At 45.4% G+C, this 16,242-nt stretch overlaps 2 protein-coding genes across 14 annotated transcripts in view; both read right to left on the reverse strand.

Annotated features, from left to right (window-relative positions):
* HIP1R (huntingtin interacting protein 1 related) overlaps nt 1–3,872 on the reverse strand; it is a 28,155-nt gene extending 24,283 nt beyond the window's left edge. The window contains exon 1 of the mRNA XM_082641758.1: nt 3,680–3,872. Coding sequence (XP_082497884.1) covers nt 3,680–3,772 — 93 coding nt within the window. The 5' untranslated portion in view covers nt 3,773–3,872. The remainder of the gene's footprint in view (nt 1–3,679) is intronic.
* Nucleotides 3,873–8,881: 5,009 nt separating this feature from the next.
* Nucleotides 8,882–16,242, reverse strand: part of CCDC62 (coiled-coil domain containing 62) — a 45,476-nt gene continuing 38,115 nt past the window's right edge. For 12 of the 13 annotated variants that reach the window (XM_082641562.1, XM_082641561.1, XM_082641558.1 and 9 more), the window contains 2 exons: nt 9,658–9,745; nt 8,882–8,958 (listed from right to left, as the gene is read on the reverse strand). In XM_082641562.1, coding sequence (XP_082497688.1) covers nt 9,692–9,745 — 54 coding nt within the window. In that variant the 3' untranslated portion in view covers nt 8,882–8,958; nt 9,658–9,691. The remainder of the gene's footprint in view (nt 8,959–9,657; nt 9,746–16,242) is intronic. The other variant, XM_082641557.1, reaches the window with a different exon arrangement.

Below are 16,242 nucleotides of genomic sequence, written 5' to 3' on the forward strand. Positions count from 1 at the left end.
GTTCTCAAAGTTTAAAGCTTTTTGGGGGTGGGGAAGGGAGAAAGATGTCTGGCTGAACATCTGCAGGGCCCCGTACTGCGTGTTTTGCATCCGGTAGGTATTCGTGGCCTATTTGCTGCTACAACAAACGGCCACCATTGGCTCAGTGGTTTAAAACGACACAAATTTATCATCTTACAGTTCTGGAGGTCAGAAGTCCAAAACGGGTCTTCCGGGGCTAAAATCAAGGTGTAAGCAGGGCTGCGTTTCTTTCTAGAGGCTCTGTGGAAGAGTCCGTTTCTTTGCCTTTTCCAGCTTCTAGAGGACGCCCACGCTCCTCCAGCTTCAAAGCCAGCGATGTTCGGTGGCGCTGTCCTCACCTCACACCACCCTGACCTCCTCCCCGGCCTCCCTCTTCCACATTTAAAGGCCCCGTGATTACACTGGGCCCACCTGGATAACCCAGGCTACGCTCCCTATTTTTAAGGTCAGCTGATTAGCATTTTCTTACCCGGGCTGTAACATATTTACAGGTTCCAGGAATTAGGACATGGACATCTTTGAGGGGTCCCTCTTTAGCCCACTCCACCATTTCTATACCTTAAAATAGCCCTAGGAAGTAGATGGAATTATCTCTATTTTTATAGACCAGGAAACAGGAGTTAAGCACCATATGCCCAGGAACACAGGCTAGCACTCAGGTGTTAGTTACCGCTTTCCATGATACCACACCATCTTTTTTTTTTTTTTTTTTTTTTGCGGTACGCGGGCCTCTCACTTTTTTGCGTTACGCGGGCCTCTCACTGTCGTGGCCTCTCCCGTTGCGGAGCACAGGCTCCGGACGCGCAGGCTCAGCGGCCATGGCTCACGGGCCCAGCTGCTCCGCGGCATGTGGCATCCTCCCGGACCGGGGCACGAACCCGTGTCCCCTGCATTGGCAGGCGGACTCTCAACCACTGCGCCACCAGGGAAGCCCCACACCATCTTTTTAACGAGACAATTTTCAGGTTCAGCACATACAGGTATACTGTATTCCACACTATTCTGCATTCAGAATACTACAACAACAAAAAGCCAATACAATTTTGTCACTTCCATTTTGAAAAGGGGTTTTATCACCAAAGGGACTAAAGTCTTGGGGAAGAATAGACCAGCTTTCTGGACGGTGCCCCTGGGATCACACACACACGCACTCGCATACCCACGTCACGCAGCAAACACAAGCACCTGCCTCACGAAGGACGCATGACTGCCCCCGTCCCTTCACACTCCCAACTGGGGCGGGGAAGGAACCTTTTTGCAAAATAGGGTGTGGCCAGTCAAGAAAGCAAATATGGAAGCATTTTTCCTCCTCTTGACCCAGAAACCCAGGAGGAAAAGCGAGGCTGGCAGGACAGTAGGGGACTTAAGTTCTAAGGAAACCAAAGTGCCCCTCTGCTACACAGGACGCTGTGGTCAACGTGAAGCCACAGGCAGTGCAGTTCAAAGGGAAGGTGCGTCGGCGGGTTGGATGTACTATTTTCTGTCCAGAAGGAGACGTGTAAGCAGCAACCTCAGCTCTCCTCGTCCTTTCCACCAATGAGGTCTGGCTGGCAGCTCACTAGATATTCCTGGGAGCGAGCTAATTAAATATTAACTACGCACAAAACCTTATTCCTACATCCCTCAATAAGTCACTCTGAAGACAAGCAAATCTAGACACTGAACCTGAATTCCATCTTTCCAGAAAAGAGCCCTGGAATGGGTAAATCCTATGAGATTCACCTATTAGAAAGAATTATTCATGATAAGTAACCCTCTCGGCCCCTGAGAAAAACCCAACCAGCAAAAACAAAACACCCTCTTGTTTACCAAACCAACCACCAGAATAAGTTGTCCTGTATCAGAGATGCTTTCTCTTTGACATTCAGAAAGCTTGCCCTTGATTTATAACAATTTAAGAGTAAGATCAATGAACTTGGCCCTTTAAATTCCATCTCCTCTATGTAGCAATCTGACCTCTTTATAGCTCCTCAAAACCACAGAAAAAACAAAAAATCAGTGAATGAATAGATCTTCTGACAACATCCAGATTCTCTGCCAATTAAAATGTTCTCCCCTTCCGCAAGTTCCTGGCACAATTAATTATGTATTAATGATTTTAAATTAAATGCCACATTTGTTTGTACGACGGGCTATCCGGGCTGAAAATACACCAGGGGCCAGATGATGATGATGATCACAAGGGTAAATTAATAATTTGCGGCTAGGTTGGCTCCGCACTAGTCTTTTATGGAGCCAAGGTTTTATCATTTTCCTTGTTAATCTCAAGCACAAAGGTTAGATGTTTCCCCTGCACTTTTTCTTACTTCAAAACGAAAGTTATTGTAGGCTGCGTGTGCTAACTTGATTTGAAAGACACCGCACAAGTCACTGCTCCTGGCAGGGAGAGGTGGGAAGGACCTTGCTAAAGGCAGACACAAATGTCATCATCCTACTTTAGACAGGAGTGAGTGGGTTCCTTCTGGCTTTTGGTTTTTGTTTTCTGTTTATTTTTTTTTTTTGGTCGCGTCGTGTGGGATCTTAGTTCCCGGACCAGCGATCAAACCCGTGCCCCCTGCACTGGGGGCGTGGGGTCTTACCCACTGGACCGCCAGGGAAGTCCGTGGTTTATTTCTAAAGTAAAAATGTTCTGCTGTTTCAGTCCTGGTTGACTTACTTTGGCAAAAAACCCAGTATGCTCCCCCCTTCCCCCAGGCATAAGAATACCTCAGTGTTTGTAAAATAAAAAGGAACAGAAAACCAGAAACAGCAACGCCCTCATCAGTGCGGTCTCAGCAGGAACACATGGACAAATACACACCCCCGTCATTGTTTCATTTTTAAAATAATCCTCCCAGGATAGGCCGCCCTCGGGAAGAGATGCGGGCGCGTGGGAAGAGCAGGAAGGGAGCCCTAGGAAGTTTCTGTCTGTCAGGCGCCGTCATTTAATAAGGGGGTGTGAACCTGTTTATACGTGGGCCAGCGCTCGGGCAAACAAGTCTGGCTACAGAGGTGAAACTTTTCGCCCAGCAGATAATAAGATATTGTGCGGCCCTGAAAAACAGCTCAGGAGAAAAGGAAGCAGGGAATTTCCTTTAAGGAAATGCATTGCTTCTCCGAGGAGGGGGTATTCTTTTAAGGCGTGGGAAAAGTAGACGGAGCCCGGGAGAGGCGGCGCGGCCAGGGCGGAGAAATCCAGTCGGGCCGCCCCGGCCGGGCGCACCCGGGCCCCGGACGCACCTTGACCCCGCCTGGCCCCCCGCCGCGTCTCGGCTCCCTCCACCTGGCCCCCTCCCGCCCCTCGGCTCCTAGCCACCTCGGTCCCCGGCCGCCTCTCAGTCCCTGGACACCTCGGTCGCCTGGCCACCTGGTCCCCCGGTCGCATCTCAGTCCCCGGCCGCATCCCAGTCCCCGGCCACCCCGGTTCCCCGCCACCTCGGGCCCGGGCGCCGGCTCACGCTTCCGGTTCACCTGCGCGCGGGGCGGCTCGGGCGGCGAAGGCCGGGGAGCTGGGTGGCCGCGGCCGAGATGCGGCCGGGGGCCCCCAGGTGGCCGGGCAGCAAGGGGTCCGGGGAGCGGCCCGAGCCCCCGGCGCTCTGGAGGCGGGCGCAGGCCGGGCCCCGAGGGACGCGTGTGAGGGGAAGGGGGGACGGCGCCGCCCGCCCGCCCCGCCGCTCGCCTGGGTCTTGTCGAACTGCTCGCGCTCGGCCTCCAGGCTGTGGCCAGGCCTGCGGCTCAGCACCCGCGCCGGCACGTTCTTGATGCTGTTCATCCTGCCGCCGCCTGCGTTCCTGGGCCCGGCTCCACGGGACTGAGCGATCCACGCCAGCCGCCCGCGCCTAGGCACCGCGCGGCCGCCCGCCGTATGGCGCCGCCCGCCCGCCGGGGGAGGAGCCGCCGCCGCCGCCGCCCCGCCCATGCGCCCCGCCCCTCCCGGCCGCGCCTCTGGCCAGGGTAGGGGCACGGGCCGGAGCGCCCAGGCCCTCGACGCCTCTCGTGTGCGAGCGGAAACACCCGTCCCTCCTCCGTCCTCGCACACACCCTCCGCCCGGACTCACCAAGTCCTGTCCACACCAGGCCAGGATCTGGTTAACTGGAGAAAACTTGGCCTCGATGAAATCTGACCAATGGAATCACAACTGGACATTTTTTTCTTTCCTTTATAAAAGTCCTATATTACTTTATGTGTCAAAGACATACCACTGAGCTGTCCACTCTGTGTGCATCTCTAATGTAGCTGCAGCTGTTATCAACGCGGGACTGTGCGATGACTTTTCGGAGACTGCGGGCTCTGCACGAGGACACCTTGCAAGAGTTGAGAAACGGTAAGGGGACCAGGAGACGCAGGGCTGAGACAGCCTGCAGACAGCTCTGGACCAAACGCAGAGCTGGGCCATCAAAGTGTACGGAACAGTAGCCACAGAAGGTGGTGTGAGATTTTTGAAAACATTGTATTGCTCGTTTGCTTTTAAAATTACCGGTCACAAAACTGAAGTTTTTCTTTTCTTTTTTTTTTTTTTTAAATCACAGTGTATGCTCTCAAATCGTTATTTTGTTTCTGCTATCCTCAGCTTTCCTCTCAGAATATAGGTGTGAAGTCACCCAATACAGGTACTAGGGAAGGTACACCCCCTTTGAAGAGGGAAGGTGATGCCTACATAACCCTGAACATTGCCTCCCTGAGCCTTTCTGTAACCTCACTGGTTCCTCACTGCCTAGTCCCAGAGCTGACACTGGGAACTTGAAAGATGTATTTAACAAGGCTTTCCTCTCACTCCCCTAAAGATAGGAAATAACCACGCTTTATCTAATTCCAATCACCGAAAATCTTCTTTACCAGAATAACAATAGAATAACAATAGCTAATGTTTACTGAATGTTTATTACTTGCTAGGTACTGGACAAAACCTTTACTTGTATTATTTCATTTTTAACTCTCAGCACCCTAGTCAATAGCTGTGGTGGAATAAGGCCTGCAGTAAAGGGATTTGCAGGCTCCAGGCCATCTGTTTCTCAGACTCCTTTTTCCACATCCAAAGCGCTTTTCCTGTGATCTTCACACTTAACACAGTGTCTTCTTTTAAAGCAGGCAACACCCCTCTGGGTTTAGAATGTCTGCCACAGGGACTTCATAAGCAACCAACTACCACTCTTTCAATAATAAAGAGTTGATTACTGTGCCAGGTGCTGGGCTCAGTATTGTCGGGGGATCCCAGAGTACTTCACTAAAACATCTCTACTGAATGTAATTTATCTGTTTGTAAGAAAGATTTTTGAGCAGCTGGAGGGCAAGGACCACCCTGTCTTACTCAGTTTTGTTTGTTTGTTTTGGCCACACTGCACAGCTTGTGGGATTTTAGTTCCCCAGCCAGGGATTGAACCCCGGCCCTTGTGGAGTCCTAACCACTGGACCACCAGGGAATTCCCTGTCTTACTCAGTTTTATACCTTCAGTGCCTAGCAGGGTGTCTGGTGCATTAGCAACGTCCAGTAAAAAATGCGTGTGAGGGGCTTCCCTGGTGGCGCAGTGGTTGAGAGTCCGCCTGCCGATGCAGGGGACACAGGTTCGTGCCCCGGTCCGGGAAGATCCCACATGCCGCGGAGCGGCTGGGCCCGTGAGCTATGGCCACTGAGCCTGCGCGTCCAGAGCCTGTGCTCCACAGCGGGAGAGGCCACAGCAGTGAGAGGCCCGCGTACCACAAAAAAAAAAAAAAAAAAAAAAGTGTGTGAAATGAAGGAGTTAAAAAAGTGAGTGAACAGCCCCCCATAATTTGGCACTTCAGCATATGGCTTAGTTTTATGAAAGAGCATTCCTGGGGACAAAAGGACACAAGCTTCCCCACTCTCAATTTGTCAGGTTCACCTCTCGGAACACCTTCAGGCAGGAGACCTGGTTCTAGAACTGGCTCTGTCACTGTTTGGCTGAGATTCTCCTTGTTGTGATGTATCTCCAGGGCTGTTTAATGCTTCCCCTGGGCCATTACAAAGGCAAAGCATTTAGGTTACAAATTAGACCTGATTTCAAGGAAAACCCAAGAAGACAAACAATAGAGTTTACATCACTGGGCGTACTAAATGATGGTGCTACAGTCCCCACACTGCCTGCCTCAATGACACGTGTGTCTGATCTGGTCCCAGCATCTTTCCAGCTTGTTCCATCCTAGTCCATCAGGTCCAAAAATGTGTCATGCTCCTTTCCACCTCAGGGCCTTTGCACATGCTGTTACCATTGTCTGGAATGCTGTTTCTCTTCCTGTTTGCCAGTTAGCGTCTACTCATATTTCAGCTTAGTTCAGATGTCACTTCCTCAGGGAAGCCTTCCCTGAGCCCTCCACCCTTGACCTATGCCCCTGTTATATGATGACACAGTAGCTCAAAGCTTTATTTTATAGCACTTACCAGTTTTTCATGACCTATTTGTCATTATTTGATTAAGATCTGTCTCTTCCACTAGACTGTAAACAAAGATTGAGTCTGCTTCACTCATTGTTGTGTCTCCAGTGGCCAGCAAAGAAAGCAATACTTGATGTGCGCTCAAATTATTTTGTCTTCTTTTGTTAGATCTCTTAAGCATGCATTTGGCTGAGAACCCAGAAATCATCATTTACAGGACTGATTAATGTGCCCTCATTTGATGAACTTCTCGCAAAGGCCATTCTGGTTTTTAACCTACCGTGTCAGCTGTGGTTCTGATTAATGTGTCTGGTTTCTTAATCTGATCTTATTCACCATTCTCTATCACGTATGAAGTGGTTGCCAAGATGATTGTTTAAGGTGCAGAATCATGAATGTTTCTGAAATGGACCCCAACAAAATTGTCATCACACGGCTCAAGAGAAACAAAGGTGCATGACTTTGAAACAGTCACCTAGCTACAGGTATCTAACCAGAGAAGGAAAAATCTCAGGTCGAGGCCACCAAGAAAAACTGCAGGATCAATTAGCCATGGTATACACAAGGTTCCAAAACTCAGCCACATTCCTGAAATGAACCAACCTTACCCCTTAGAGGTTCTCAATCTCCTGCATCCTATTAGCACTTTTTAGTTAAAACTGTTAAGTGTTTATGTATTATCTTGATTCAGAGTTTCTTTCTTTGGGGGTATTTCTATTTCTGTTTAATAGAGCTGTTCACAAACTCTAAAAATACACTCACATCAGTCTCTTTTGATGGCTGAGATAATTTCTGGCAGGCAAATTACAGTACAATTTAGTTGCCTCCTTTTTTTTTTTTTTTTTCTATTTTTGGCCCTGCAGCCTGCGGGATCCTAGTTCCCTGACTAGGGATCGAACCCGTGCCCTCAGCAGTGAAAGTACAGAGTCCTAACCAGGGAATTCCCGCCTCCCCTTAAGATGAAAGAATGTTGATGACAAAATATAAAGGCTAAAATCTAGTTTCATCTTGCAACTATTTCAACATACTGAGGCTGCCTCTCTTTAACAGAAATTGCTCGCATATTTAAATAACTTAGGTTGAGAGAGATAAATTGATAATTTAAAGTTTCCATTTTTGAACTGCATGTGCTGTAATTCACAAGAATGTGGACGGGTAAGAGTAGGTGTTGTAGATACTATAATCCTATGAGCTAAAATACATTTAGTTACAAAATAACTTCTGACTTCTTTCAAATCCTTTAGTTCCCTGAAATTGTTCTTTTTAGCACCTAACCAGTGGTCCTTTTTCACTAGGCAAGTTGACATGCAGCCACAAAACTATCATAAAGAGAAGGAGAAAATTTAATATTTTGTTTCTCAGACAGAAAGTCAGCCTCTCCAAGGACATTTCAGGTTTCTACCTTGGAGGCAATAGGTCAGAATCGACTACACACGACCTTTCTCAGTCTTGCTCTGTACAAACCAGCCTATCCTGGGCAGAAAGCAAGCATTTATAAAGAACATAGCCAAACCTCACCCAATTTCTCTTTTCAGCACCCTAATTAAAAAGGCTAAATGGGGTGGCTCCTTCACTCTCATGAAAATCACCTCTGAAGTAGCACTGAAACCTTTTAACAAAGGGGCATTTATACAGCACAATAGAACTTTGATATCTGCAATGCTTACATTCCCTTTCCTGAGGAAATTAACTTGCCAGGTTTGGTTTCAAGAGACTGACTTTCCTTATTTCACCCCTGTGTCATAAAAAGAAACCCCAGAAAATTATTTTTATTATTAAAAATATTTTTTATTGACTGAAGCTGATGAGTATATTCTTTAAAAAATTACAAGTTAAAACAGAAATGTTTTAGTCTTGAATGATAAAAAAAAAATGCATATAAAACTTGATCTTCCAGCAAGCTTTTGTTTGTATAAGTTGATAGGACTACTCCTGACCCAGACAACAGGGGGCCCTGCTCAGCTTTTGGAACAGAAGGACCTCGACTGTCAGTAACCCAGGAGATATTTTCTGGTTTAAAATATTTTATATCATATCATTTTATGTCTTTACACAGCAAAGTTCAGGGCTAAAAACCACAAGAGAACATATTTCTCATAGATTTGGAGCTGACTCTGATAAGCTACTTGTTATAATTTAAATGTATGCACAGGTTTTTAAAAAAATCAGATAGTTAAAACAGCATTTTATATGCATGGATTCTCTATTTGATGTAAACACTTTTAAAGAGCTTCTCGAGCATTTAACTGTAGTGCGCATCTTTACGGAGAAGGCTTTTTCTCTCTTAGCATAATTCCAAGTTTGTATATTATATATAATACACAATTAGGTCTAATTTCTTACACGTGAAAAATATTTCTTACACATGAAAAGTAGTGTACACATGAAAAATGGTTAACCTGAAGACAAACAAAATAGAGATGTTTAAAAATTAACTTTCAGTTTCTGCTCCCCTTTGGTATTAAATGTTGCTTACGAAGGATTACAATCCTCTTTTTGTTTTCAAGGTTAAGTATTAGGTATTGATGTCTGCTTCCTGCCTTCCACATGGATGAGAAATCGGCTTCTGTGGGAAGGAAACGGAGTTAAATAAACATCAATGAGCACTGGATGGTATGCTGTAAACTCCCAGTCTCTAAAAAATTAACTATATGTCTTGATTCTCATCAACATAAGGTCATGCAAAATATTATAAATATAAAAACTTCTCAGCAAAGAGAAAGAACAGAAGACAGGGAGACAGGGAGAGGGCTACTTACTGCTTTCAGGGTCTTAAAAATGCTCTTATGCTTAAGTGGAAAACCATGGAAATGATTTTACCTTTTAACTAATCAAAATGGATTCTAAAGAAACTTTGCCTATGAAATGAAGGTTTGATAGAAGGAAACACAAATCAAGAAAGTGCTTACTGGGTGAATAAGCCTTTTTATAAGACTTGAAACCCCACAGAAAGATTTATTTCCAGACAGACATTCAGATGAAATGCTGACATGTGAGTTTACATTCCGATTTTTAAAGCTATATGAATTCACTTCCTTAGGTTTAAAATTCTGGGTACTGAGAACAAGAACTTTCTGATCTGCATTTCTCTTATAAGCAACTGACATTTTACTCTGATTAAATTTAGAAGGTGTGTATAAATAGGTCAAACAAAAGAGAAAGGATTACAGGTCAAACAAATGCACTGCTGTGACTTCACATTATCAGTGTTCCCAAGTTACTTATTAAATATAGATATAAGGTGAGATAAGGAAAGGTGACTTACCCATGATCACCATGAATACATGAATTTGTTTTCTTCAATTACTGAGAAGGGTATTTCTTTCAGCTGACTCTTCTGAGACTTCCTCATTCTACAAAACAACTCCCAAATTAATAGCCAGGATAGAACAACTAGAAAATACTTAAGAGGACAGTACACAAATATAGCGGAAATGCCTTTAAAAGACCTTAGGGCATTAATGAACTACAATGAAGTAATCTCATATAACCACCTTCATCCACCCAAAAGATGTATTGATTTCCCGCTCATGTGTGGGGTCCCTGTCTCTAAACCGTAGCTGGAATGTTCTGTTTGCTTTACCATACGTGTTAATGGCTAAACCATGGCAATTGGCTGATGCCCAAATATAGCTGGCTCTCTGTCAGCCTTTACATAGACTCTGCGGTGAGCCTTTAGTGAAGACAGTGGTCATCAAGAAGAATCAACAAGTCGTAGCGACACTTTAATTCATTACAGCGCCTACTGAGGGTGTAGCATTGTTAGGTTTGGGGGAAATACTGAAAAAGAAGGAAAGAAGAGGAGAAGGAAGCTTGGAAAGATGCCGGTAGACTCCAGTGGTGAACCTGGGCTTGCTCAGCCTCTGCCTCCTCCCACGGGGCCTACATTTGAACCATGTTGGGATTATTCTCGGTGCTTCCAGACCTCTGTGCTATTAATCATGCTGCTTCCTCTCTACTGGAAGAGCCTTCCTAGGTATTTTACAACCTGATGTAATTTATTTTATTCATTTAAAAACATCATTCTAGGGACTTCCTGGTGGCTCAGTGGTTGAGAATCCGCCTGCCAATGTAGGGGACATGGGTTTGAGCCCTGGTCCGGGAAGATCCCACATGCTGCGGAGCAACTAAGCCCGTGCGCCACAACTACTGAGCCTGCGCCCTACGGCCCGCGAGCCACAACTACTGAGCCCGCGTGCCACAACTACTGAAGTCCGCACGCCTAGAGCCCAAGCTCCGCAACAAGAGAAGCCACTGCAATGAGAAGCCAGCACACCACAACGAAGAGCAGCCCCCGCTCGCCGCAACTAGAGAAAGCCTGCGTGCAGCAACGAAGACCCAATGTGGCCAAAAATAAATAAATTAAATAAATAAATTTATTAAAAAAAGAAAAAAGAAAAAAGAAAAGGTTAAGAACCCCGACAGGTCATCCCAACAGTTGCAAACTAGTGATGAGGATGTCCAGTCCCATGTTCTGGTCAAAAGTCCAAATTCGGTTTCAGCCTGTGTCCCCCTGACTCCAACACCACAGGAAGCCTGCCGTGGGTGAATGAGATGTGGCAGCTGTGCTGTTTTACTCTTTCCTTTTTTCTCTATTTTTAAATTATTGGGGTTTTTTAAATAGTTAATACCTGACCATGGTTTCAAAAATATATATATTCTTTAAAATATATATATATATATAAAAAAAATATATATATATATATTCTTATTCCCACCCCATATGTAGAATACCACATGAATCTTTCAGCATCCTGCTTCTTTTCACTTAATAGTATATCCTGGAAACATTTCTACATCCAAGACCTTCCTATTCTGTCTCAGGGTAATATTCCGTGTGCCACAGCTATTCACTCAGTTCCTTCTTGCTGGACACTTGGATCGTTTCCTAACTCTTGCTGTTATAAAGCAATGCTGCCATGAAAAACTTGTACATATACCATTTTATACACATGCGGCTGTACCTGAACGAGAGATTCCCAAAGTGACGCTGCCACTGCAAAGGGTCAGCTCTTCCGCAGTTTTTAGAAAACACTGATAGATTCCTTGCCAGAAGGACTGAATCGCTTTGTGCTCCCCCAGCAATGTGTGAGAGTGCCTATTTCAGAGAAAGGCTTTGAATTAAGACCCTTGTCTTTGGCGACAGATGGCAAAACCCTGGTGAAGCAGACAGGCTGCTCAGAGCTTACCCTGCTTCCTTACTGCAAAAATTAAGAATTTTTTACAACAGTATTTACTTCTTCTGTTACCAGTTATACCCCAAAGGACCGGAGGGGAGGAGTTTGCAAAGTGCATTGCCAAGTAGACTGTTAGTTAAAATTCTGTTTTCCCAGCATCTTTAGAATCAGTTAATAATCCATGGGAAAATATATTACATCTGAAGACAATATTTTTTTCCAACTAAATGATTATCTGATTATAATCACGTGGGATGTGAAGCAAGTGATGTAATCACTTGCCCTCCCCTGTAAAATGAATGGTTGAGACTGGATCTCTCTTTTGGATCTTTCTAGCTCAAAAATTCTCTTAGGGCTTCCCTGGTGGCGCAGTGGTTGGGAGTCCGCCTGCCGATGCAGGGGACACGGGTTCGTGCCCCAGTCCGGGAAGATCCCACATGCCGCGGAGCGGCTGGGCCGCTGAGCCATGGCCGCTGAGCCTGCACGTCCGGAGCCTGTGCTCTGCAACGGGAGAGGCCACAACAGTGAGAGGCCCGCGTACCGCAAAAAAAAAAAAAAAAAAAAAAAAAATTCTCTTAAACATATATACAATGGAATATTACTCAGCCATAAAAAGAAATGAAATTGAGCTATTTGTAATGAGGTGGATGGACCTAGAGTCTGTCATACAGAGTGAAGTAAGTCAGAAAGAGAAAGACAAATACTGTATGCTGACACATATATATGGAATTTAAGAAAAAAAATGTCATGAAGAACATAGGGGTAAGACAGGAATAAAGACACAGACCTACTAGAGAATGGACTTGAGGATATGGGGAGGGGGAAGGGTAAGCTGTGACAAAGTGAGAGAGTGGCATGGACATATATACACTACCAAACGTAAGGTAGATAGATAGTGGGAAGCAGCCGCAGAGCACAGGGAGATCAGCTCGGTGCTTTGTGACCGCCTGGAGGGGTGGGATGGGGAGGGTGGGAGGGAGACGCAAAAGGGAGGGGATATGGGAACATATGTATATGTATAACTGATTAAATTTGTAAAAAAAAAACCAAAAAAAAACCAAACCAACTTTTCACCAACCTCAAATAGCTTTAGCATTTTTTCAGTCTATACCTGAGGGTCACTGTTCTGCCTTTTTCCTGAACTCTTCCTATCAGTTCCATTCAAGGAGCATCCTCTGTAGCAGGTGTGGCATGTGCTACACTGGGGAAGCCAGGATGAGTGAGAGGGGCCCCTTAACGCACGCACGGAGGAGCAGAGACCCATGGATGTAATCAGCGGTCATGTACTGTGACACGCACTCTGATGGAGATGCTTACACAAACACACTCCCAGCTGTGCTATGAGGACAAAAGTGAGGGAGCTCCTGATTACATCTTAGGTAGGAATTTAACATAAAACCCCAAAGGAGAGGTTATTCTGAAATACAGTTGGTTCTGCTATGACACTTGTTTTGAAAACATGCATTTGTTCCAACGCATCGGATATACTAGGGAACAGCTTGAGCATGATGTGAAGTTCGTGTTTGTTAATGTGCGACTTTGTCCACGAGAAACACTAGGTGAACTGGGCCGGGCCATGTAGGAATACACCCCCCACACCCCTCCACCACCACCCGTGGCGTGTCACGAGCCACATCCATCCACATCTGCTGCTACGACTTTCCATCCACTCACCCTCCTACCACTTTCCAGTAAGTCACAAGCTGCAACCTCCTCTCCGACGCCCAGTTCTACCTGCAGACTTCAGGTGTTTTTCAAGGTAAAGTGCCACATTTATGGCAATATTTGTGTATTTCTTAACTACTTAACATGTATAAAACTGTACTACGATTTAAGTTACATTCCTGTCCTCTTAAAAAATGTGTCACTGATGAAGTTTTTGAGTGTTATGCTCAAAACCCCATTTTCCCCATAAACTGTGTGGTTTTTATTGTGCAGGTTTGCATTGTGTGTTGATTTTTAGGAACCCGTATGTTGCATTATGGCAGATATAACTGTGGTTATCAAAATACTAAACAGGACTGTGAGATAATAATACATATCCTGGGCTTCCCTGGTGGCGCCGTGGTTGAGAGTCTGCCTGACGATGCAGGGGACATGGGTTCGTGTCCCGGTCCGGGAAGATCCCACATGCTGCGGAGCAGCTGGGCCCGTGAGCCATGGCCACTGAGCCTGCGCGTCCGGAGCCTGTGCTCCGCAACGGGAGAGGCCACAACAGTGAGAGGCCCGCGTACCGCAAAAAAAAAAAAAATAATAATAATAATACATATCCTTTTTATTTGTGTATTAAATAATAAGATCTAGCAGCAGGCCTAATGGTCTGTAATTCTGAGGTGGTACTAAGTGTAAATGATATTTCAAGATATCCATAATAACAGTAATATGGTAGGAAACTGTGATCTCTACTAATGACAGGGTCACAGGTAGTATGTACTATGATGGCTTGTTTCCTATATTCATAATTGAAGGAAGTGCTACATTTTAATTAGAGGTTAATAAAAATAACCTTAGTGTAATTTTTATCCCCGTCAAAGTTTATGGATCCCCTGAATTCTATTCAAAAAACTCCGATTAAAAATCTCTGCCCAACAAATCCATAAAGACAGGAAGTGGATGAGTGTCAGCCCGAGGCTGGGGGAGGCGGAGTGGGGAGAAACTGCCAGGGGTACAAGGTTCTTCTGGAATGATGAAAATGTTCTACAGTCGGACTATGGTGATGGTTGCACAACTTTGTAAATATACTAAAACCACTGAATTGTACACTTTTACATGGGGGAACTTTATGGTATGTACGTTATCCTTTAATAAAGCTGTTAAAAAATTTAAAAACCATTACCAATACTTAAAAATATGTTCTGCCCCAATGTAAATAAACTACTTCACTAATGCTTCAAAGATTTTGTCAGGAAAAAAATCTTCCTAGAAGACAACACAAAGTCTTATATGGCACACATGGCACAAATATTTTTAAAAATCACGATTCAGGGAGCCCATTATTCTTTTTTTTTTTTTTTTTGCGGTACACGGGCCTCTCACTGTTGTGGCCTCTCCCGTTGCGGAGCACAGGCTCCGGACGTGCAGGCTCAGCCGCCATGGCTCACGGGCCCAGCCGCTCCACGGCATGTGGGATCTTCCCGGACCGGGGCACGAACCCGTGTCCCCTGCATCGGCAGGTAGACTCTCAACCATTGCACCACCAGGGAAGCCCGAGCCCATTATTCTTTTTTTTTTTTTTTTTTTTTTTTTTTTTTTTTTTTTTTTTCTTTTTGCGGTATGCGGGCCTCTCACTGTTGTGGCCTCTCCCGTTGCGGAGTACAGGCTCCGGATGCGCAGGCCCAGCGGCCATGGCTCACGGGCCCAGCCGCTCCGCGGCATATGGGATCCTCCCAGACCGGGGCACGAACCCGTATCCCCTGCATCGGCAGGCGGACTCTCAACCACTGCGCCACCAGGGAGGCCCATATTCTTTAAGGTAATCTTTGCAATGACCTGTTGAAGCTAGTGGCAGTGAGCACGTTGATTCTAAAATGGTTAATGTCCTAGTTTCAGATCATCTGTCACACAGAAACTGCCCCATAGAACTCTGAGTCTAACAAAATTCCAATGTGAAGAAGAGCTAAGCAAGAAATGCCACCAGAGAGAGTATTTCATGGAACAAGGCAAGGAAGTTTGCTCTCACTATTTCTATTCAATATCAATCTGGAAGTCTTAGCCAGAGCAATAAGGTAAGAAAAAGAAATAAGGCATAAAAATTAGACAAAGAAATTCTTTATTCACAAATGACATGACTGTGTATGTAGAAAATCCTAAGAAGCTACAGAAAATCTACTAGAATAGGTGGATTTAGCAAAGATGCAATTTTTTTGACATTTATTTATTTTTTCTTATTAGTCATCAATTTTATATATATCAGTGTATACATGTCAATCCCAATCTCCCAATTCAGCACACCACCATCCCCACCACCCTGTGGCGTTCCCCCCTTGGTGTCCATACATTTCTTCTCTACATCTGTGTCTCAACTTCTGTCCTGCAAACTGGATCATCTGTACCATTTTTCTAGGTTCCACATACATGCGTTAATATATGATATTTTTTTCTCTCTTTCTGACTTACTTCACCCTGTATGACAGGCTGTAGATCCATCCACGTCTCAACAAACCACCCAGTTTTGTTCCTTTTTATGGCTGAGTAATATTCCACTGTATATATGTTCCAAAACTTCTTTATCCATTCATCTGTCAATGGGCATTTAGGTTGTTTCTATGACCTGGCTATTGTAAATAGTGCTGCAATTAACACTGGGGTGCACGTGTCTTTTTGTTTTGTTTTGTTTTGTTTTTTGCAGTACACGGGCCTCTCACTGTTGTGGCCTCTCCCGTTGCGGAGCACAGGCTCCGGATGCGCAGGCTCAGCGGCCATGGCTCACGGGCCCAGCCGCTCCGCAGCATGCGGGATCCTCCCGGACCGGGGCACGAATCCGCATCCCCTGCATCGGCAGGCGGACTCTCAACCGCTGCGCCACCAGGGAAGCCCGCATGTGTCTTTTTGAAATATGGTTTTCTCTGGGTATATGCCCAGTACTGGGATTGCTGGATCATATGGTAATTCTATTTTTAGTTTTTTAAGGAACCTCCATACTGTTCTCCACAGTGGCTGTATCAATTTACATT

The sequence above is a fragment of the Mesoplodon mirus genome, assembly GCF_964341445.2.
Source record: "Mesoplodon mirus genome assembly, chromosome: 13".
Taxonomy (NCBI): Eukaryota; Metazoa; Chordata; class Mammalia; order Artiodactyla; family Ziphiidae; genus Mesoplodon; species Mesoplodon mirus.